The 23,704-nt window shown below is 40.3% G+C and overlaps 1 protein-coding gene across 5 annotated transcripts in view; it reads right to left on the bottom strand.

Annotated features, from left to right (window-relative positions):
• The window catches only part of PAK5 (p21 (RAC1) activated kinase 5), a 317,484-nt gene that overhangs the window by 95,977 nt on the left and 197,803 nt on the right, over window positions 1-23,704 (bottom strand). For all 5 annotated transcript variants that reach the window (XM_058684892.1, XM_058684893.1, XM_058684894.1 and 2 more), the window contains one exon: window positions 7,069-7,283. In XM_058684892.1, coding sequence (XP_058540875.1) covers window positions 7,069-7,272 — 204 coding nt within the window. In that variant the 5' untranslated portion in view covers window positions 7,273-7,283. The remainder of the gene's footprint in view (window positions 1-7,068; window positions 7,284-23,704) is intronic.

The following is a 23,704-nucleotide window of genomic DNA, read 5'->3' as shown; positions in this document are numbered from 1 at the left end:
CTCAGCCCAGCTGGAAGGTGTGTGAGGCTTTCATGTTATAAGACATTAAATAGGCATGGGATTGGGGCGCCTGGGTGGCGCAGTCGGTTAAGCGTCCGACTTCAGCCAGGTCACGATCTCGCGGTCCGTGAGTTCGAGCCCCGCGTCAGGCTCTGGGCTGATGGCTCGGAGCCTGGAGCCTGTTTCCGATTCTGTGTCTCCCTCTCTCTCTGCCCCTCCCCCGTTCATGCTCTGTCTCTCTCTGTCCCAAAAATAAATAAAAAAACGTTGAAAAAAAAAATTAAAAAAAAAATAGGCATGGGAGCCAAAAGGTCATGATGGGGCCGTCCTCAGCTCTCAGAATTGCTGCGAGTCATTTCAGCTAAGAGCATAACAACCACCTGATACACACTTTAAACCCCTTGGTGACAACTCTCAAAAGGTGGAGGTGGTACTCAAAGAAAACATCCCTCCAAACTTAATTCTGACCAATGAGGAATTGCACATCAGCCACATTGAAATGAGAAGGATATTTGGGAGAAACTCTTCCCTTGGGTCAAAAGGAAATAAATGCCAGAAAATGTCAGAGTTGTCTCGTACTTCAAGAAAGTTGATTACAAACATTTTCAAGGAAATGATGAAGCCCACAGAAATGCAACTAAGAAGGATGATGTGGCTCTAAACACGTAGATCTTGAATGCAAAACTGTGAATCATGAAAACAGAGAGAGGATAGAGAATCACAGAGTAATTACAATGGAAGCATTCTTTGATGAGCTTTTTACATAAGCTCTGCTAGGGGAGAATACAAAACGGTGCCACAAGTCCTCAAGAACGGAGTGGCCACACCTGAGCATTTACCTCTCTTGATTTTTCCCTGTTTCTGAGAGTAGGGCAGTTTTTGATGTGATGGCCGGGATTGGGGGGGAGGCGGTTAATGAGCAAGGAGAGCCTCAACTCTGTAAGACTGGAAGACTAGAAAATACTGAAGATGACAAAGATGAAGCAGACCCAGAGAATTTTGCTTTGGTATTCTCTGTGCTTCTTCAAACTTAAAAGATAAAAAAAAAAAAAAAAAAAAAAAAAAAAAAAAAAAAAAAAAGACTGCCAGAAAGGATTGAAAGATAAATTAGAGAAGGAGATGGTGAATAAGGATGCAGGGATTTTCAATGATGCCACAAGTCTCAGTTTAGACAAATTATATTCTGTGACACTGAAAGGGATGGAGTATTACATTCAATGATCTCTGAGACAGTTGTACAGACTAGAAGATTATCAGCCAGCTAGAGAAGACAAAAATCTCTATTTTCCCCAAACCACCCCCCCCACACCTAAAAAGTATTGGTAGTGTGTGAGGAGCAAGTTGTAGAAGCCACAGATAATCAAATTTGATATCAGCCCAAACATAGTGGCTCTCAATCTTTTTGCCCTCAAGAACCTGTTATAATTATTAAGGGCATACCACAAAATACTTTGGTTTATGTTGTATCTAGTAACATTTACTGTATTTGAAATTAAAACTGAGAAACATTTAAAACTTAAGAGGGGCACCTGGGTGGCTGAGTTGGTTAGGCATTTGACTCTTGGTTTAGCCTCAAGGATATGATCTCATGGTTTGTTAAGATTGAGCCCCATATCAGGCTCTGCACTGCCAGCATGGAGAGCCTGCTTGGGATTCTGTGCCTCCCTCTCTTGCTGCCCCTCCCCCACTTTCTCTCTGCCCCTCAAAATAACTAAATAAGTAAATAACATTAAAGAAAATAAAACAAAACAAACAAAAACTTAAGAATACAAGCACAAAGCGTGCCTGGGTGGCTCAGTCAGTTAAACGTCTGACTCCTGGTTTCGGCTCAGGTCATGATCTCACAGTCTCGTGAGTTCGGACCCTATGTCAAGGCTCTGTGCTGACAGCGTAGAGCCTGCTTGGGATTCTCTCCCTCTCCCTCTCTCTCCCTCTCTCTCTGCCCCTCCCCCACTTACGCTGTCTCTGTTTCTCTCAAAATAAATAAACTTAAAAAAATAAAAGAATACAAAGCACCAATCCATTAGGCATCAGACCCAGTGATGTCAAGACGTATCACGTAGCTTCTGGGAAACTCCACTGTACATTTTGGAGAGAATGAGAGCAGAAAATGCATATGATCTCTTAGTATTAGGAAAACAGGTTTGATCCTGCAGACTCCCTCAAAGAGAGAAGAGAGATCCAGAGATCATACTCTGAGAACTGTTACACAAAAATTTCTCACCATGTCCCCAAGGAGATACAAATATAGATGCTCATAACAACATTACTTATAAATAGCAAATACTTGCCAATATCCTTTAGTAGAGAAATGGGTAAACTATAAAAAAAAACCCTCTAATTTCTAAATAAATTCATTTTCTGCCTATCAATATGATTTATAGCAAAACAATGTTGTAAAAAGAAACAACTTGGAGAATATTCTATCCAGTATGACATCATTAAATAAAATTCCAATATGCCGTGGAACACCTGGGTGGCTCAGTAGGTTGAGCGTCACACTTTTCATTTTGGCTCAGGTCATGATCCCAGGGTTAAGCCCCATATCAGGCTCTTCACTGAGCATGGAGCCTGCTTTACATTCTCTCACCCCAGGGGTGCCTGGGTGGCTCAGTCGGTTACATGTCTGACTTCAGCTCAGGTCGCGATCTCTGTTTGTGAGTTCAAGTCCCGCATCAGGCTCTGTGCTGACAGTTCAGAGACTGGAGCCTGTTTCAGGTTCTGTGTCTCCCTCTCTCTCTGCCCCTCCCCCACTCATGCTCGGTCTCTCTTTCTCCCTCAAAAATAAATATTAAAAAAAAAAAAAGATTCTCTCACCCCATCTGTCCCTCTCCCCTGCTTGTGTACTAATATATATATATGGCAAATAATACTATTATTTCTAAAGCCCTACTTGAAACTGAAAACCAATATGAAGCAAGTATTAAAATATGCTATCTGTTCATTTTAAATAGATGATACAGAGGCTTTTTAATATTATCCTCTGTATTTTTTTTTCAGCATCTTTCAAATGATTTCCAGGCTGTTACCAAGAGTGATCATTAAGTTCTAACTTCAGGCCACCTAAAATAATGGTTCTTAAAGTGTATCCACCCCCCCACACACACTCATCAGTAGCATCAGCCTCATCTGAGGGCTTGTTAGACCCACAAATCACAAGGCCCACCCCAGACCTCCTGAATCTGCATCTCTAGGTTGGGGCTAGGGAATCTGGGTTATGGCAAGCCACTCAGGAGATTCTGATGAAAGCCCCAGTTTGAGAACCAGAGTGCAAGAACAATGAGACCATTCAACCTGCCACTTAAATAAATGCATCTAATTCAGCAGAAATTTTGGTAATGTTGCTTATGATGCTTTGTGGACAAAATGACATTAGACAGAAAAAGGAATTTCTCAAAGACACTTACCAAATATCCTAAAAAAGGATCCCCCCTGTCTCTGGGGGTTCAGATTTTCTTCGTTTGCCTATGTGCCTTTGGCTTGAGTACATGAACTTTAACTTTTGACACAAATCTGAGCTAACCTGTGGCTTCTGGTTACATTTCTGACCATTTGGACATCCTGGTCAGCATAAACTTTGATCGATTACACCTTATGTGGATGAATTCCTTTATAATTACCTAAATCAAAGTTCTTAAAGTGCGGTTTCCAGACCAGCAACATCAGCATCACCTGGAAACTTATTAAAAATGTAAAATTCTGACCCCATCCCAGTTCTGCTGAATCAGAAACTTGGGGGATGGGCCCAGCAATCTGTTTTAGCAAGCCCTCCAGGTGACTTTGATGGACTATAGTTTGAGATACACTGACATCAATAAATCTACACAGAAGAAGAGCGTCCTGGGAAGAGTGATATGCAATTTAAAGAAGGTTCCGAATAGGAACGGCTGAAACACTAATCAGAGAATTAGTCGCAATGGCGAATCTCCATTCAGAACCAGGCTGCCTAAAACTTACTGAAGTGCTACACACTTCTTCCATTTACTGCTTTTGTGTGGTGATCTCTTATTTTTCTTTGTCCCCTTTAAAGGACAGCCTGAAAAATATTAGAATTGTTTGGTCTACTTAAATAACTTTGCCAAAATGGCTTTATCAGCATAATTCTTTTCACTCCTTTCTGTCAATTCCTGCATAGCTTATTTCGAGGACTGTTCTGACTTCTGAGATAGATTCTGCATGATTCATAATATGTTGAAACTATGGAAGATTCCTCCAGAGAAGGCATTTCCAAAAAGTAGATCATGCAAACCACGTGGCATACTTTGGCCCCTTGAACGCTTTTCTGATTCTAGAGATGCTATGGAGTCAGCAGGATTCTCTCAGACCAATATTGTCCAACATGTGTCGACAGCACTGACTTCACTTACAGGATCTGGAGGAGAGGATCAATCTATAGCAGTTGGTGAAAGTATCAAGTAGAGATTTATTGGGTGTCCTTCAGTTCAAAATGTTTGATTAACTCCACTCTGGGGAAAATTCTACCTAGCTGATTACTGTTTTGTTATTCCTTGTCCGTTCTTATTTTCTTTCTCACAGGCAAAACTGTGCCTGAGGTCCAATTTCCATAATTCAGGCCTGGGTCTCTACTGGAGATATATTTTCCCGTCATCTTGCAGTTTGCATTTAAGTGCCTATAACAAATATTATCATTTCATACAGACTGAAGGCTCACTCATGGGCATCAGGGCTAGAAAGCCCATAGAGTGAGTAAGTGAATCCTGAGGCCCAGAAGTTCAGCAGTTAGGAAACCTTGGTCCAACTCTTAGCGGAGCTGGCAAATTCTGTCAGAGAGGATAATGGGCTAGCGCATCTGAGAAATGGAAGAAATGAACTAGAAGTCCTGTTAAGTCCTACCTTCACCAAGCATGGTGGATTATCACTGAGATAGTAACCTCCTCCTTCACTGCCAGCCAGGCCCTGCTAGATGAATGAAAAACCACAGTGCGTAGATAATACTCTGTCCTTAATAATAGACACACTCTCTAATAAGACAGTGCATGTCCTGGGCCTTTAGCTAGGATGTTTTTAAGACTCTGTCTCCTTCTAGCTTGTTCCTCATCAAATAATAATGACACTCAATAATTGTTTCACTGGGGTGTTTTTCCTTCACCATGAGGCTCAATGGCAGAAAATTTTTCTGGGCACAGTGCACATTCCATTGTTTGGGTTTTATAAAAACTTGGGATAGGAGAAAAATAATAAAAAGAAAGAGCAAATTCTTTCACTCCATTATTTACTCATTAGTTAAGCATTAGCCTTCTCTTAGGGAGAAAATCATGTTCAGTAGTAGGATATGGCCTAATATCAAGCAGTAGAGTTGGTTAATTGGTCAATTTCTTTTTAAAATTTATTTACTTTTATTTTTTCAAGTAGGCTTCACACCCAGTGTGGAGCACAATGCAAGGCTTGAACTCATGACCCTGAGATCAAGACCTGAGCTGAGACCAAAAGTCAGACACTTAACCAACTGAGTCACCCAGGCCCCCCCTTTTTTATTTTATTTATTTATATGTTTATTTATTTATTTGATTAATTTCTATTAAATACCAGTCAATATCTGTTTTAAATGGGAGGTTCCTTTTTGTCCCCAAAGATGTATCTTTTCCAATATCCACCTTTTGAATATTTTACATTTTAGCTGGCCTAAAAGGTTTCTAAATCTTAATGAGAAAATCAAATTCACAAAATTCAAGATTAGAAGACTCTGTATTTATCTTTGGGTGGGACAGACCTACCCATTCAATACCAGAACAGAATGACCAAGACTGTGTGCACATGATGGAATGACAATTCTACTTTACTTAGCTCAGGTGGTATGTTGTAAGAATTTCCTGTAACTTATCAGCCAGGCCTCTTTCTCTGCATCCTTTAAAAATGCATCCACTTTTGTTTTGCTTAATCACTAACACACAATGTACTCAATATTAATGTTTACACAGAAGAGGCTATTTCATGTAGCTCAGATGTCTGCTAATACAATGAATAAGAGACCTATTGCATAACATGATGATAAACTTCAATGATGTTTAACTCCCATAGGGAGCTTTTGGACAATTTTTTGGTGGTCTACAGAATTCTTATTCTGAGATGCAGAAGGAAACAGCAACGATTGAATTTCCTTTTATAGCCTCTTGACATTTTGAAATTACTGTGTCTCCTTTCTGCTTTAATGCAATTATCTTCATGAACTGACCTTGCCAAAAATCTACTAGCCATTTCTTTAAGGTACATTATATTGTATTCTGGGACTCAAATGATTCATTTTTATTTGAAACAGCTCTCTCTTAGACAATGAAGACAAATATGAATATATATATGTATATAAACATGATTATATATAAAAGGTACATATGTGTGTGGGCATGTATGTTTATGTGTGTATGTGTATATACATACATATGAATCATTTATTATTGTCAAAATCTGTTAGTGCTATATTTGATATGCAAGTTAAACATTCTAAAGGGCAAATTCAAAACACCTAAAGGTTGCCTATTTCATCAGAGGTTACTGACCACACTTACCAGAGGGGGTAGATAATATTCTTCAGTATGAAGACTAGCAAACACCATTTTATTTATTTATTTTTATTTAAAAAATTTTTTAAAAGAGAGAGACAGTGTGTGAGTGGGGGAGGGCAGAGAGAGAGGGAGACTGAACTCCCTGAAGTAGGCTCCAGGCTCCATGCTGTCAGCACAGAGCCGACGCAGGGCTCGAACTCACCAACTGTGAGATCATGACCTGAGCTGAAGTCGGACGCTTCACCCAGGCATCCCAACACACACCATTTTTAAGTAGAAATAAGACTTGTCTATTTTGTGATTGCATTTTATGTGTTTGATTAAAAAAAAAATCACACATCTGAAAGTTGCAGTTCCTTTTCATGTGCTGCAATTTACAATAAGTGGTGAACATTATAATCACTGAAGAGTAAGTGTGGATAGTCAGCAGATACTTAAAAACAAATACATGATTTAGGCATTTTCTAGCTTGCCTGTAAATATGGTGCACTGCATTAAATGAGAACATGCTTCTTAAGCCAACATAAAGACAGAATCCTCACCATACCTTCATAGGAGCCAGCTGGATGGGTGTGATGCAGGAAGGGTCTACCATGGGCTTCCGCCTGTTGGCCGTGTCTGCTAACAGGCTGTGCCACTGCTGCGGGAGGCCCGTGAACTTCTGTTCTTGTGGATCAAACCCAGTGTGAACCCTGTGTTCAAAGTTGGATGGACCAGATATTTCAATCTTTTTCTTTTTCTTTCCGAACATGATGCAAAGACCTGGGAAATGCAAACAGAAAAGAGATAATATTTGTATCTCGCCAGCAGGAGATGATAGGAAAACTATCCATTCGCAGTTCTGTCTTTTCGATTATTCCTCTAGGTATCAGCAGCAAAAGAAGAAAGTTGGATTTTCAGGGGGTGTAGATAAGATATTTCACTCATAATTTGTTTTCTCCTTGCACTTGCCATGCGGAATATACAGTTCCCTGCTCAACTGATTTTGGATTTGGCCATGTGAACTGCCTTCATATGGACTGTGCAGTAGTCCGGTGTGGAGGCACTCTGAGTAGAAGAGTAGAAGGCACTCAGAGTAGAAGGCACTCTGTGTTTCTACTTTCCTCCTTGTGCTTCTGGTGGGTGATACTCCCTCAGCCTGTATCCTGGAAGGAGAGACGCATGAAGCAGATCCAAATCCAACCTCCAGTCTGAAGCCATGCCCAGCTGAGCCACAGGTGACTCATGAGTAAGAAATCAAGGCTTATAATTAATCCACTAAAATTCTGAACTTGTTATGTGGTATTAGCAAAGCAGAAGTTGACTAGCACACAGGGAAAAGCATCTCAAAATTTGGTGTGCACTTGAAATCTCAAACCTTTGTATGGACAAATATATGTTTATACATGAAAAATGAGGTTAGTAATCACATTCACCATATAAAATTATTATTAGGATTAAACTAGTAAACATTGGTAAAACACTCTGAAAAGTCCCTGGCACAAAGTAAATGCTACAAATATAAATAGATCTCTGAACAAATAGAGAAGAAACTTGACTGGCATTGCCTGCAGAGAAAGGAGCTGGGGAGACAAAGCAGGGAGAAAGACCCATTTTTTCACTGTATATTATGTTTAGAACTTCATAGCATGTATGTTGCCTATTTAAAACAATGTAGTTTACCTAATTAAAATATACCTTGTGACCAGGATACCTCTAGAAAATATTTAAAATAGTCATTGTGTGCTTTATGGTACCAAAAACATGTCAGACAACCTGGGTTTGAATCCCAGGTAGGTCGCCTATTCACTATGATCGTGGGTAACTGCTTTTCCATCTCTCAGTTTATTGTGAATAGGACCATCATGATCATTTGGGGAACCCTGAAAAACACTGTTGCAGGCATTATAAATGATGATGGTTTGGCTTCAATGTTGCTTTGTTGGGAAAGCCTTCCCTCAGCCTTTAGGCTTGAATAGGTGAGTTATACATTCATATAGCTCCATGTACATATTCTTCCCAGCATTTACCCACTTGCTATCAATTAATTAGGTGTAATGGTGTGCCTGGTGTGTTTTTTTCCCTACCAGACATGGTAAGGAAATATCTGGTAATATCCACCAGAGAAGGGGTACTATCGGCTTGTTCACTACTGCATGCAGTACCTGCTCAAGAAATACCTGCTCACAGACTAAAATCATGAGCACAGTACATTTATTCAGTGAATGACACCTGGGGTAAGAGCACCAAAGGTGTTAACATCTTCCCTTGCTCTCCCCCTCCCCCTCCCCCGCCTTTACCTTCCATTAAAATGTGTTTCTTCTCTTAACCAGTTATCCCTGCTTGGGAAACAGGGTCTTCCTGGTGCCTTCAAGTTTTCCCAAGTTCCTATTCCATCCTCTACCCGGGTGTTGGGCCGCCATAACAAAATACCCGAGACTGGCTAGCTTAAACAACAGACGTTTATTTTTCACAGTTCTGGAGTCTGGAAGTCCAAGATCAAGGCTCTGGCAGATTTGGTGTCTAGTGAGAACTGACTTCCTGCATGGCTGTCTTTTTGCTGGAACCTCACATGTTGGTAGGGAAAAAGGAGCTCTCTCTGTCCTCTTCTAACAATGGCACTAATTCTCCATTCATGAGATTCCACCCTCATGAGCTAGTCCTCTCCCAAAGGCCCCACCACTTCCTAATGAGCTCACCTCGAGGGTTAGGAGTTCAACCTATGGGTTTTGGAGGGACACATTTAGACCACAGCACTGGATATGTGTTCTCTTGACAGTGATCAGATTTTTCACAGCCTTAACTCCCTAGACTCTATCAAAACCCATTTTCCCATCCATCGTGGTTGTTACTTAAGACTAATTGGGGAAACTAATATAAAGGGATAAAGAAAAATCAATGAAAGATAATAAGGGCTGAAAACACCTTGATGTGTTGTTTCTTTTGGAGAGCATAGCACAACTTAAAAAATTCTTTAAGTACCTTACTAAAGTGGGTTAATAAATACAGGTCGGCTGACTTTAAACTTTTGAGAATACCCAAGCCAAAATGTAAAGAATTTAAGGAATCCAGTTGTGGTAGACCATTAGAGGAATGGCCCCTGATGTTTCATGCCTCCCAGTGTCCATGTCCTTATGTGGGTCTCTCCCACACTGACTCTGGGCCTGAATATGTAATTTGCTGTGGCCAATGGGACAACAGAAACCATGACACAAGCATGAAATGATCTTGGACATTGGGGTTTGCCTTCTTACTGCTCTTGGAACAAGCAGCCAGCTTGAGAACAAGGCCAGGCCATCCTGCTGGAGGATGACAGACGGTGTGGTCCAGTCACCCATCAGTGCATCCAATAATCAGCTCTGGTAGCAAAGCCACATAACTGACCAGCAGCTATCCACTAAGTGAACCCAGTCAAAACCAGGAGAAGAATCATGCAGCTGAGCTAGACCCAAAGTGCTGACTTACAGAATCAGGACATAAATAAACGGCTGTTGCTTTAAGCCATTACATAGTGGAGTAAATTTTGGCACAGAAAATACCAATAGCAAAGACCTGCTTATCATCCCATACCTTGTATCTTCAGGTGCCCATCATTTTTCTCTTTCTACTTTAGCTACTTCAAAGTCTCAAGTAATAACATCCAATGTGGTAACTGTGTTAGCTGTTATACAATTGCATTAACTCAGAGGAACCTTGATTGTGATGTTACCATCTGGTTGGCTGAGGGCCTGGAATGTTTTCAGTGGCCAGGAAATTATGCCAAATATGTAAGTGGGTCTATATACTACCTCTCAGTATTATATCGTGAAAATAAAAATACATTTGAAAATATAATTTGGTCATGTGTTGGTGGAGTCCACTTGACATTTGAATAAACTTTATGACTATTTTTTTTTAAAACAAGGTAGCAATTACCTTAGAAAAATCACTTAAGGAGAGTTATTTTGCATGAATTCATACATGAACTAGCACTGAAAATGCTAGGTCAAATATTTTTAGAATCAGAATAGAAATGTTTTACTATTCCCTTCCTATTTGTGAATGTCCCAGTGGTTGCCATGCCACTCATATGAAAATATAAAAAAGAAGATATCAATGGACTAATACTGTTCTTGTTCTAAAATAAGGCAGTTGTCCTGTGCCTGAATTAATTTACCTACACTGTATCCTGTGATACTACATAACTGTAATTTACATGGTTATACAGTTCTACACTTCTAGTAAGTTTGAGCTGAAGAGTTATAGAGGAAGAAACTAGACAGGAAAATTTTAAAGTTCTACATTTTCAAGCAATGTTTCCCTAAATGTAGAGAGAGCATCTCCATGAGGTACAGTGATATTTCATTAGCGATGGCCATTACTCTGGTAGCAATGAGGAAACTCACACTCAGGTGAAATAGTCCTGATGCTTTTCACACCACGAAAGAGAGAGATACATGGTAGGGGGCCCTCCTAAAATCCATGATCTGCTTGGAATGGTTTCTTCTCTTGGATATGTCCATGATCTGTCTGTACCTGGCATAGTGCTCAAGGTTCACCTTGTCTATCTCACTTAGAACTCACAATAGCCCTATTTTGGTGGCAGGGGGTGATGGGGTGTTCCAAGACCACCCTCAGGTTTGATTGGCTAGGAGAACTCACAGAACTTAGCACACACTCACACTCCAGCTGTGATTTATTACAGTGAACATATGCAAATCATCATCAGCAAAGGGAAAAAGGCACATGGGCAAAGTCTGGAGGAAACCAGGCATAGGCTTCCTGGCATTCTCTCTCAGTGGACTCACATAGGACACGATTAATTCCTCCAGCACTGAATGGTTTCAATATGTGAAAAATGTTGTTGACCAGATAAGCTTGTGATACACTCAGTGCCTGAAGGTTTTATTCAGTATAGGTCACATAAGTACCCTTTGCTTGGCCCATGCCAAAATTTTAGAATCCAGAAGGAAATCAGGGGTTCAGCATAAACAATATTGTTTGCATAAACAATTTAGGCAAAGTGAATCATTCTTATCAGGGAAAGGTGGGACCCCTCCTAAAATCCAAGCTTCCATATGCAACCTTACAAATCAGCTTTTCTAAGATACGTGGTCTCACACATTAACTCTTCTCTGCACAGGAGGTGTTATTATCATATCTCTATGGAGGAAACAGAAGCTCAGAAGTCAGAAAATGGCAAGTCTGGAGAATCAGAACCGCAAAACATGTGCTTTGAATCACTAGAAAAGCAACACTGCCCTGCACTAGCTTTCTTTATCAGACATGTTCACCCCTGCGATTTTTAGGAAACTTGTTCCCCTAGAGATATGCATTAGTGGGGAAGGTGGGCTCTAATAAGGTAACTGAGATTTTGGCGATTTTTGGGTTCTGCCATGTCTCTCCAGAAAGACCCTTTTTCTGACTGAGCTGAACTCTGTCACTGAGTAAAGTAAGGTCAAAGGGCTGCTGGGAACCTGGACAACCCCTCAGGTAGAAAAAAGACCCCTGCTGTTCAGCATCTATGTGAATCAAGGGCATGGAATACCTTGACCTGCTCCTGAGTTCCAGGAGACCTACTTCCAGAATGATTTGGTAGAGACTATTCAGCACAGAAAATTTTGCTACAGGTTTTTAAATCAGGCATTTCAAGACTTATTGCTAATGTTTCCTAATTCGTTTCGTTACTAAACACGCATGTGAGCACTCACCTGCTAGTCTGACTAAGGGTTACCAAAACTGTGTTCCTGGGAACATCAGCTTTCTGAAAGGTGAAAAATTTAGAGGATGGAAGGTTGGTTCCTTGGGTAGGTAAATCTGGGAAACAATGGATTATATAAAGTTACATTCCTAGAGAAAGAGGGTAAACAGACCCCCGAATCCCTGTTTCCAAAAGTTTCTTGCAAAACTCAGAGCAAATACTACTTTGATGGATGGTTTTGGTCACCACATGTTCTTGTATGGAAGCTATCCTGGAAGAAACTGAAGGAAATCCAAATCCCCAGACTTTAACACAACACTCTGACAGCTTCACTGTCATCTCAGCCCTTAAGCTGCTTTTAGCAAGACCCCAGCTGTTGGCCCCAGCTTGGGGTGTTGTCCTGCTTTATACGTATGCCTAGTCTCAAAGCTCTTGTAGGTAGCATCTCCCCATTTGGGCCTATTAGCTGGGATAATGAGTAGAGATTCAAAGGACTGGCAAGCAAGAGAAGGGCATCTGGGATCAGTTGTGTCAGGCTGCCTGGTATGGTTGGCACAGCACCTTACCAGGGACAAGAAAATGCTACTTGAAGTATATTTATATTGGGCTAACTGTGCCAGACACTGTTTTATACGTATAAACTCACGTATCCTCCTCATAGTAATTTGTGTCATAAGGGCTGTTATTATTCCTGCCATATAGATAAGGAAACTGAGTCTCAGGGAGATGAAGGAGTGCCCAAGTTCACCCAGGTAGGAAGAAACTGAAATGATATGCAAGCTCAGGCAATTCACATCCTAGGAACAGGCTCCTACACTTGCTGCCTTGAATATCAGAGCAGTCCCCACTGCTCTGTGGGGTCACTGTGACCCTGGCAGCCTGTGACCCTGGCAGCCTGAGATAGAATCTTCCTCTCTAAGTGCACATAATTCCAGATTTGCCTAGCTTCTGGATTACAAGTGCAGGGATTTAAACTCAGGGAAGTTAAATCACATAGTTAGTTACCCATGGTACCAAGGTTACCAAGTGCCAGGAATGGAGTGAAACCCAAATCTACCTCATTTCAGACTTGGTTCTTAAGGGGCCATGTTTGACTGTCTGGTTGCAAAGTCCTATTTCATTTTCAGTATGCAATTAGGAGTCAATTTTAGGCAACACCAACAATTGTGTATCTGGAACTAGCACTAGCCTGGGTGCATAGGCAAGCTGGGGAACTCACCCAAGCTCTGTGTGACATCACAAAGTAGCAGGGAATTTGGAGATAAACAAAAAAATACATGTCACCTTGCAAGATGTACATTCTTTACAAAATAAATGATTATTTATAATTTTTTAATGTTTACTTATTTTTTTTTTTGAGAGAGAGAGACAGACAGACAGACAGCATGGGCAGTGGGGCAGAGAGACAGAGGGAGACACAGAATCTGAAGCAGACTCTAGACTCAGAGCTGTCAGCACAGGGCCCGACGTGGGCCTCGAACTCTGAATGGTGAGATCATGACCTGAGCTGAAGTAGGACATTTAATTGACAAAGCCACCCAGGTGCACCAATAAATGATTATTTGTAAAGAACCCATTATAAAAATAAGAGAAAGATATGAAACTTTGGGAAAACCAAAAACTGAAATAGAAAGAAAAGATAATCATAAGATAATTCTTGGCTCATCAGTAAGCAATGACAAAAATCACAAAATATAAGGACATTTAACATACATAATCAAAAACAGCCCACAAAATTATATTGGGAAAATAAGGGAGGTGGGAAGATTATGTAAGAAAGCTAACTTCTATCTACATAGCAAAAAATAAAAGGAGGGAGATGCCTAAAATTGCTGAAGCTGCATACATATATTTTTGGCTATATATAAAACACTGAGGGGTGCCTGGCTGGCTCAGTCAGTAGAGCATGTGACTCCGTCTCAGGGTTGTTAAGTTCAAACAGCACATTGGGTGTAGAGATAACTTAAAAATAAAATCTTTTTAAAAAAACAAAGAAACAAAACACAACTGAAAGGAAGAGAAAGGTCCAAACTGAAGAAATGTCATGATGGCCTCTGGTAAGCAGAACTTGGAGTTATCATGGGGTATGGTCAGGCAATCATCAGATTTCTCGTGCTCTTTTGTAAACCACATGTGGTATATTTCTTTCCTAAAATATTTTTTTAATGTTTATTTAGTTTATTGAGAAAAAGAGGGTGTGAGCAGGGAAGGAGCAGAGAGAGAGAGAGACAGAGACAGACAGAATCTGGAGTAGGCTCCAAGCGCTGAGCTGTCAGCAGAGAGCCTGATGCGGGGTTTGAACCCACAAACTGTGAGATATGACCTGAGCTGAAGTCTAACGCTTAACCAACTGAGCCACCCAGGAGCCTCAATTTTTAAAAGTATTTTTAAACCAACAGGCAACACTTATTGAAATTAACATGTATCCAAACATATAGAAATAAAATGTTAAAAATCCATCCTTTGGGTTAATGTCCAGAAAAAGAGATTGATTTACATGGGTAACAACCATCTTTTTGTTTTTTGTTTTTTACAACCATCATTTTGAAATATCGAGAGTAGTCATTCACGAATGACTGAAGAAGCTGCTATCCTTTGGAAACTACATCAGATGACAGCTTGGTTTTCCAAATGGCACCAGTCCATTCAGATTCTTATCTTGCCTGAGAAATGGTGGTTCATACAGAATGAGTGTTTTGATGTGTCTGAATCATTCATTAATGTGTTTGACTCACAAGTAGGTTTCTAATCCTGGGCCCTTTCACCTATATTTCTATTGTTCTACATTTCTTGCTAAAGTTTTTGAGTACCAGAAAAGCCTACTTAATTTTGTGGTGGCCATATTCACCAAAAGTGGTGTGCAGCTAGGAAAGCAACATCTCCTCTGATTGTTGAACAAGTGGATGAGCAGATGGAGACATACAAAGAAACCACATTGGACGTAAACTGGTATCCCTTATTTCTTGTCCCTCTAGGAAGTCTTTTAGGTCATACTGGTTGAAGCTCATGGTATAAGCATTGTATTGCCCAGAGCTCTTCCAAGAATCAGAACCAGTAGGATTTATACAGATGTATATAAGAGGAGATTTATTATAGGAATTAGCTAATGTGGTAACGTTGGCCAAAATGTCCCATGGTCTTCTGTCTACAAGCTGGACAATGCTAGTGATATAAATCAGTCTGAGTCCATAGGTGTCAGAACCAAGGACTCTTATGATGTAAGTCTCAATCTGAAAACGTAAGAACCAGTAGGGCCCATGTCCAAGGACAGAAGAGGATGTCTCCGCTCAAGCAGGGAGGGAGTGAATTCACTCTTCCTTTGCCTTTTGGTTCTTTGAGCCCTCAGAGAATTGCATGATGCCCACACACCTTGGGGAAGGTCATTTGCTTTATTCATTTCCCAATTCAAATCTAATCTCTTCCAGAAACAGCCTCAGAGACATACCCCAAAACAGTTTACCAGCTATCTGGACATCCCTTCCCCAGTCAAGTTTACATATAATATTAAATATCAGAAGCATGTATGGAAGAATTTATAAGAATGTTCTTGTTTAGGTAGAAAATGAAGTGACCTTGAAGGTAGGTTTTAAAACTCTACCTGACTTGAGCATGCTAACTGGCCCAGAAAATTGCCACTAACACTTTATTCTCCTGAATATTTTTAGAGCAAAAACTCAGCATCAGGAACATGAATTCCATTTTCAACTTTCTTGCTCAAAGTTTAACTCGCTATACATGCCTGGTAATTTTATTTTTATTTTTATTCTTTTTTGCAACTTCTGCCATTCTTTATTAATTTGTAGAGCTTGAATATTCAGTAACAGTAGTGGTACACTGATGGGGAGCAGCTGTAGTTTCCAAAATGTTTGCATGCTCAGAAGAGGTTTTGAGTGGACTTTGGGCCACAGGATACAAGTTCACGAGGTATTGATTTTCTAATGTATTCAAAACTATTAAAAAGATACTTGAGACACATGATAAAAACGTGGATGAACCTTGAAGACATTATGCTAGGTGAAATAAGCCATACACAAGAGAATATCGTAGGATTCCACTTACATAAGGTAACTAGTTAAATTCATAAGGACAAAAAGTAGAATGATGGTTTCTAGGGGCTGGTATGAGGGAAGAATGGGGACTTATTGTTTTATTATTATTATTATTATTATTATTATTATTATTATTATTATTATTAACTTTAGAAAGAGACAGAGAAAGCAAGCAAACTGGGGAGCTGGGGAGCATGGAGCTTGACGTGGGGCTTCATCTCACGACTCTGTGATCATGACCTGGGCCAAAATCAAGAATCAGACACTCAACTGACTGAGACACCCAGGTGCCCCAGGACTTACTGTTTGATAGTGTATAGTTTCATTTGGGGAAGATGAAAACGTTCTGAAGATGGATGGAGGTGATGGTTGCACAATAATGTCCATGTGCTTAATGCCACTGAACTATATACTCAAAAATGGTTAAAATGGTGAATTTTATGATATGTATATTTTATAACAAAAATAAAAATAAAATACTTAAAAAATAATAGCTAATAGTATGAATATGTTCCAAAAGCTTTGACCTGCATGGGGGATGCAGTTAGTAGAAAAGGGTCATGTTGAAGATGGGGAGGGGTAGGGACAAGATGAGCAGAATGGGAGCCAATCTATCAGACAGTGTTTTGTTCATATTCCCCCCACTTACCATCAAAATGGTATTGGTCCAACCTTTGACGTTGACAACTACTTGGAGGTACACTTGCAGGCCCTACAGCTGAAGTGAGGAGTCAATATAATTACTGGACTATGAAGGTTTTGAGCCAGACAGACAGCTGAATACTTAAAGCCCACAGAATTAAATATGGCACCTTTAATGTACATCTCAAAAGTGGTTCTTTCCTCACTGACTCCCTCATGAAGAGATTTTTCTTTTCTTAGCCTCAATTCTACTTTGAAGAACTTGGCAAATATAATAATGGATACTTAAGTACTTCAGAAATACCTAGCCGTGTTCAGATAATTTAGGTTTAATGACTGGCCTGTCATTGGTAGAAGAAAGATGGCTGTTTGAGAAATTGTATTGCAGAGGGGATGGCACCAACCCCACTATACCCCCTGTCCAGATGCCATTGCTCAGATACACATTTGTCATAGGCTCAGGACCAGGACTAAAAGGCTTTCAGGTATGTTGCTTTTAGGTAAAATATAACATGATTCACACATCTGTGATTCCGGGGAACACATAAAAAACTTGGGATGGGTTCAATCTAAAAATAAAGTTATTTTCGAAGACAAATTATTATTGCATCTAAAAATATTCTCCCTCAGATTCTTTTATTGTAGTGTCTCTTGGACATCACGCATGGGACAGTCCCTGTTTTCCACCAGGTGCTTCTCCCTCCAGAAAAACTTCAGAGCATGCTGGCTCAGTAAGATTATTCTTGTACCTGGTCCCCATTTCTACTGCACAGACACCTGTACTCCAGTTGTTCCAAGCTTCAAGCCTGCTTTTCTGACCTGAGCCCAAATCTGACTGCATCTGCCTTCTCAACAGCTGGAGTCCCTTTCTTCTCATGTAGAGCTGACTATGGATTCCAATTTCTACCATGTGCATTTGAACTCAGCCTCCATACCACACTCTTTGTTTCTTATTTGTCCTTTTCTACTGTATGACTCTCTTAGGCACTTCCTACTTATTGAGTTGTTTGGATTTCACCTACTTGCTGGTTCCTTCTACTTGCTGGTTCCTTCTCATCCAAGCTTCCTGATTCCATCCTGATTCTGGAATCTGTGGCTGTGGTTGGATTTATCACATTCATGCACCCAACTTCACACTGTCTGGACCCTCAACATTGCAAGACCACTCTGGTCCAGCCCAATTCTTCATGCTGGCTTCAATTCATCCATCTTATTTTTCTGCCACCCAACACAGGGGACTGACAAAAGGCATCCTTTGAGGAAAACATATTTAAATTCTAATCATTTTTACACTGTCCAGAGTGATAACATAACATTAAAACAATAGCAAGAAGACTATCATAGTTCATAGAAGAGCATCAACAGAACAGGCACTCAAAAATTGCAGAAAATATGTAAATGTTATGGTCAAAAGCTACTATTTCACCACGGTCTTACTGCAAACCACAAGTTTATTTCCTCCTTATGCCAATGTCTTCAAATATGCAGACATAGCCCAAACTCCTCTCCTAAACTCCTGATTTATGCAATCCAAATCTCCTCTTGGATTCTTCCCATTATTGACATTTCTGAAACATAAGTCACAAACTTCCTACTTGTTCAACTGGTTCATTCTACAGATAACTCAATCCTAGTACGCAGCTCCTATGTTACATCAAATTGCTAAAGTTATTCTGGGAATCCATTTTGACTTTCCCTTTATCATCATCCACATCCAATCATCACCAATTCGTGTTCATTCTACTCTCCAACTATCCGCTACATCTGTACATCTCTCTGAATTCCCACTGCATTAGTTTCCTATTGCTGCTATAACAAATTGCCACAAAATTAGTATCTTAGACAACACAAATTTATTTCTTATGATTCTTGATGTCAAAAGACTAAAATGAGTCCTACTGGGTGAAAATCAAGGTGTCAGCAGAGCTGTGTTCTTTTCCGGAGACTCTAAGGAAGAATCCATTTCCTTGCCTTCTCTAGCATCTAAAGGCCACCTGCATTCCTTGGTTCTTGGCCCCTTCTTCCATATTCAAAGCCAGAAATATTGAATCTCTCTCTGACTCTTCTTCTTCTACCCGACTCTCCTCTTCTGCCTCACCCTTCCACTTTTAAGAACGCTTGTGACCACACTGGGTCCATCTGGATAATCTCCTTACATTAAGGTCAGTTTATTAGTACCCATAATTCTACTTGCAACCTTAATTCCCTTTTGCAATGTAACCTAACATGTTCATAGGTTTCAGGAATTAGCGCTTGAATATTACTTTGAAATACTACATTCACAGGAAGTTGCACAGTTCGTATACAGAGATTCTCTGTACCCTTCATCCAGTTTCTTCCCATAGTCACATAATTAAAGTATGACATCAAAACCATGAATTTGACATTGGTGCAATGTGCACCAATAGTAGTATAACATTTTATCACATGTGTAGATTTGTGTAATCACCGGCACAATCAAGATACAGACATGCTCCATCACTACAAAGATTGTCTTCTTGCTACCCTTTTATAATGACCTCTACCCCCTCATCCTTGGCATCCACTACTGTTTTCCATACCCATTAATTTGTGATTCTGAGATTGTTCTATAAATACAGTGTATGACCATTTGAGATTAGCTTTTTTGTTCTCGATATAATGAGATCCATCCAAATTGTTTTGAGTATCAATAGTTCCTACTGTGGAGTAGTATTCCATGAAACAGCACACCACAGTTTACCTATTGAGGGATAATTTGGTTGTTTCCAGTTTTGGGCTATTATAAGTAAGGCTAGTATAAAAAGTAGTATGCAGGTATTTTGTGGTCCATAAGATTTACTAATTTTTTGTACTGATCATATATTGAGATGACAATATTTTGGATATTTTGAATTAAGTAAAATATATTAAATTTTACTTTTGTGTTTTAAAATATGGTTACTAGATATTTAATATTAAATATGTGCCTTGCATCATATTTCTGTTGGAGCATTGTGATAGAGTAACTTTCAGGAGAGTAATGTCGTGACTAGTTGTGATACATGGTTATTAGTGAAGAATGCTCAGATAAGTAAGAATATGGATGGATAAGAAGGTGTAGGTCTTGCCAAGTTGAGACAGAGCATTCCAGTAGGAGGAACACCAAGGATAATGGTCTCAAGAGAGAAAAAGACTTGCCTTTTCGAGAAACAGAAGCAGCCCATATGGCCTAAGCAGTACCAATGGAAGGGGCAAGAGACTGGCCCACCATCTTGAGATAGTCATTGCCTAGATAGCTCCAGATTCTCTAGTTTCTATTTGTATTCCACCTCACTGATGCTAATGCCCAAATAATCTCATCAACTTTCTGAGGGTAACAGGTAGCAAACTGAGGGGATGGGTAGAAAGTATTTTCAAAGTGACTCTTCAGGTGAAACAGTTTCCCAAATAGACATTGGCCCATATATTAATCCTAGCAATACCATTGATGTCTGTTTGTTTAAAACTTACCGGAAATTGTGAGTCGATTAGTTTATTGGTTAGTTTTTGCTGCAATAACCACTCAATGGTTAGTGACTTAACCACTGATTTAGCTCACCATTGGGACTGGAAATCTGTACTGAGCTTAGGTAGGTGGTTCTTCTGGTCTTGCCTGTGCTCCCTCAAGTGTTCTATGGTCAGCTACGGAATGGATGGAGATCGATTGGCTTGGCATGCCCACATGGACTCTAATCTTTCAGCAGGACAACATGGGCTTGTTATGGTGGTGTGTTACAAGAGACAGAAGTGAAGCCTTTTGAGACCTAGGCTAGAAATAGGCACATTTTTGGTTTCACTATATCGTACAACAAATGCAAGTCAGAAGTCCAGCTCAGATTCAAGGTACAGGGAAACAGAGTCCATCTCTTTAAGGAAGGAGTTGCAAAGTCACATTACAAAGGATGTGGCGACAGGGAAAGCCAGTGAATTAGGACCGGGCCTGTAATCTATTGCAATTGGTAACAGCACATGCCAGTAAATGTTCAACAAATGGCTCTGGGAAGCGGGTAGGGAGGCAGGGAAACAAGCTCCGACTGTAGTGTCTTGCCCGTTTCTAGGGTGCAAATGTTCCCAACCATGGCTGATTTCAAGCCACCAACATGACATTGCTGAACAAGGACTTTTTAAAAGATGCTCACAATTGGCCTCTCTTAGGAGCATGGGCCCAGGTAAGCAAGCTCCAGCATAAATCTGAGAGCTGGCAGTGGAATGCTCCAATTTTTGGCACTCACCTATTCAGGCCAGCACACTAAGGTCTCTGCCCTCTTTTACAAAGGCTACTGTAGGGAGCTATGTGTCCTGGCAGCAGGTACAAAGGCCTCCAAATTCCTACACTGATTTTAGATTTTAGAAGTCTTTGAAACAGAAACTACGAGATACACAGTGGCTGGTGTCACCATCTAATTCTCAAACTTCCCAGGGGACTGAAAATAGGACGGCGTGTATTTGCACACGTACATGTGTCTGGCAATAAAAATCAGACCTATAAATTATAATGGGCAACACCATCAAATTTAACAACATTAAAGACTGTTTTCTTTCTTTCAGTCTCCAAGATGATAAAATTTGATGCACTGGAATTTCACACTGAGCAAAAGAACCTTAATAACCTTAAGTAACCTTAATTCTGCTTTATTTAGATTGGTCATATGGGTCATATCAACACATCCCTAATTTTGCTTTTTCTCATCTGAGGGTCATATGCTGACACCATCTCCTGGTGAGAATACAGGCTTTGCCTGGGCAAAGCAATGGGACCTATCTTATTTCCAAAAGTTAGTTATTATCATTCTACCAATTATTTGGAAACCTCACAGAGTTGAACACCTGCTTGAGGCTATGGAAACAGCAAGTTGACAAGCTGTCCACTTCTAAAGCTTCTGATCATATAGTTTTACAAATAGAGTACTGGTAAAACAAAACAAAACAAAACAAAAACAGCCTCTTCCCTGTTGGATAATATGGGTCAAAACATCAAGAAGGGATTTCGCTGCTATGAATAAAGGAATAGAACCTTATTAGCACTCCATACTACAAACTTGTATAATTTTAGCCAATATTTAAAAAATCCAAACAATTGGAACTATTAGATATTGCTCTGTATTCAAGCAATCCAACATTTTGAATAAGAACTATATTTTTTATGGTATGTCAGCTTTAAACTGAGATTTCCATGCATAGAAACCCTGCCTTAAGGTGTAATCTGTATCTTGTGGCTCTCCTCCTCACATTTGCTTCTCTATTATAGCAAGCAGGCCAAAGGGGAAGGCCCAGAATGGGCTTGGTGCATACAGCCCAAGTCAGAACTACTAAGAGGTCCAATATTAGCAGTAAAACAATAATTAGTCTGTGAGACCATAACTCCCTTCCAAACCTAAAGATGCTCATTCCTACTGTAAGACCATCCTAGAGTCTCATCCAATGCCTGTCACTTGCAGCTCTCAAACCCCAGAAGAGCCCGAAGACAATGCTGGCAACAAGGTAACCGGTGGGCTAAAGGCTTTCAGAATTCTACAATGAGGCAAGATGCTGCAAGCAAACTGTACAGCAAACTGGCCAAGTGCACAGGAAATGTGATTTGCATTCCAAGCTGACTAAATCTGTTACAGAGCAAGGTGAGCTTAACTTGTCTCTCCATTCTTTCTTCCCTCCATCCACACTCCATCTTTTCTTTGACAAATATTTTATTGAGCACCTACTAATGGTCAGGCACTGTTCTGGGTGTTGAAGACTCAATAGGGAAATGAAGATCCCTGTCACCCTAAGGGGCTCATATTCCCGTTAGGAGAGAAAAACAGCATACATATAAACAGGTAAATTTCTTAGGGTATTAGAAGGTGATAAGAGTAGGGGAAGGGAAAAAAGACAGGGAAGGGGGGCTAGTGAGTGGTGGGGTAGGGGCGTAGAAATTTTAAACTGTGTGGTCAGGGAAGAGAAGGGGTCCCCAAGAAGGTGCAGAGTGGGCAAATAACTGAAGGCAGCAAGTGTATAACCATAGGAATATATGGGCAACAGCAGGTACACAGGCCTGGGTATGCAGACATGCCTGGTGGGTTCCTGGAATAGCAAGCTGGCTAGTGAGTAAGGGGACAGAGAGACAGGAGCAGGGACAAAGGAGAAGTCAGGTAGCACAGGACAGTGTTCTTCAAGTGTGGTCCCCAGACCATCAGCATCAGTGGGTAGTTTGTAAAAAGTACAAACTTTGGGGCCCCATTCCAGGCCTCCTGAACCAGCAACTCTGTGAGTTCGAGCCCCGCGTTGGGCTCTGCGCTGACAGCTCAGAGCCTGGAGCCTGCTTTAGATTCTGTGTCTCCCTGTCTCTCTGCCCCTCTGTCAAAAATAAATAAACATTTTAAAAAATGAAAAAAAAAGATGTGGTTTCTACACACAATGGAATAGTACTTGGCAATGAGAAAGAATGAAATCATGCCATTTGCAGCAACGTGGATGGAACTGGAAGGTATTATGCTGAGTGAAATCAGTTAGAGAAAGACAGATACCATATGTTTTCACTCATATGTAGATCTTGAGAAACTTAACAGAGACCATGGGGGAAGGAAAGGGGGAAAAATAGTTACAGACAGGGAGGGAGGCAACCCATAAGAGACTCTTAAATACAGAGAACAAACTGAGGGTGGATGGGGGGTGGGGGAGAGGGAAAGTGGGTGATGGGCATTGAGGACGGCACTTGTTGTGATGAGCACTGGGTATTATAAGTAAGCCAATTTGACAATAAAAAAATTATATTTTAAAAAAGAAATCTTTACCAAACAACATTAAAAAAAAAAAAAAGATGTGATTATCTGTTGGAGCGCCTGGGTGGCTCAGTCGGT

Source organism: Neofelis nebulosa, chromosome 9, assembly GCF_028018385.1.
Source record: "Neofelis nebulosa isolate mNeoNeb1 chromosome 9, mNeoNeb1.pri, whole genome shotgun sequence".
NCBI classification, from domain to species: Eukaryota; Metazoa; Chordata; class Mammalia; order Carnivora; family Felidae; genus Neofelis; species Neofelis nebulosa.
This window is presented reverse-complemented; position numbering and strand designations above follow the sequence as displayed.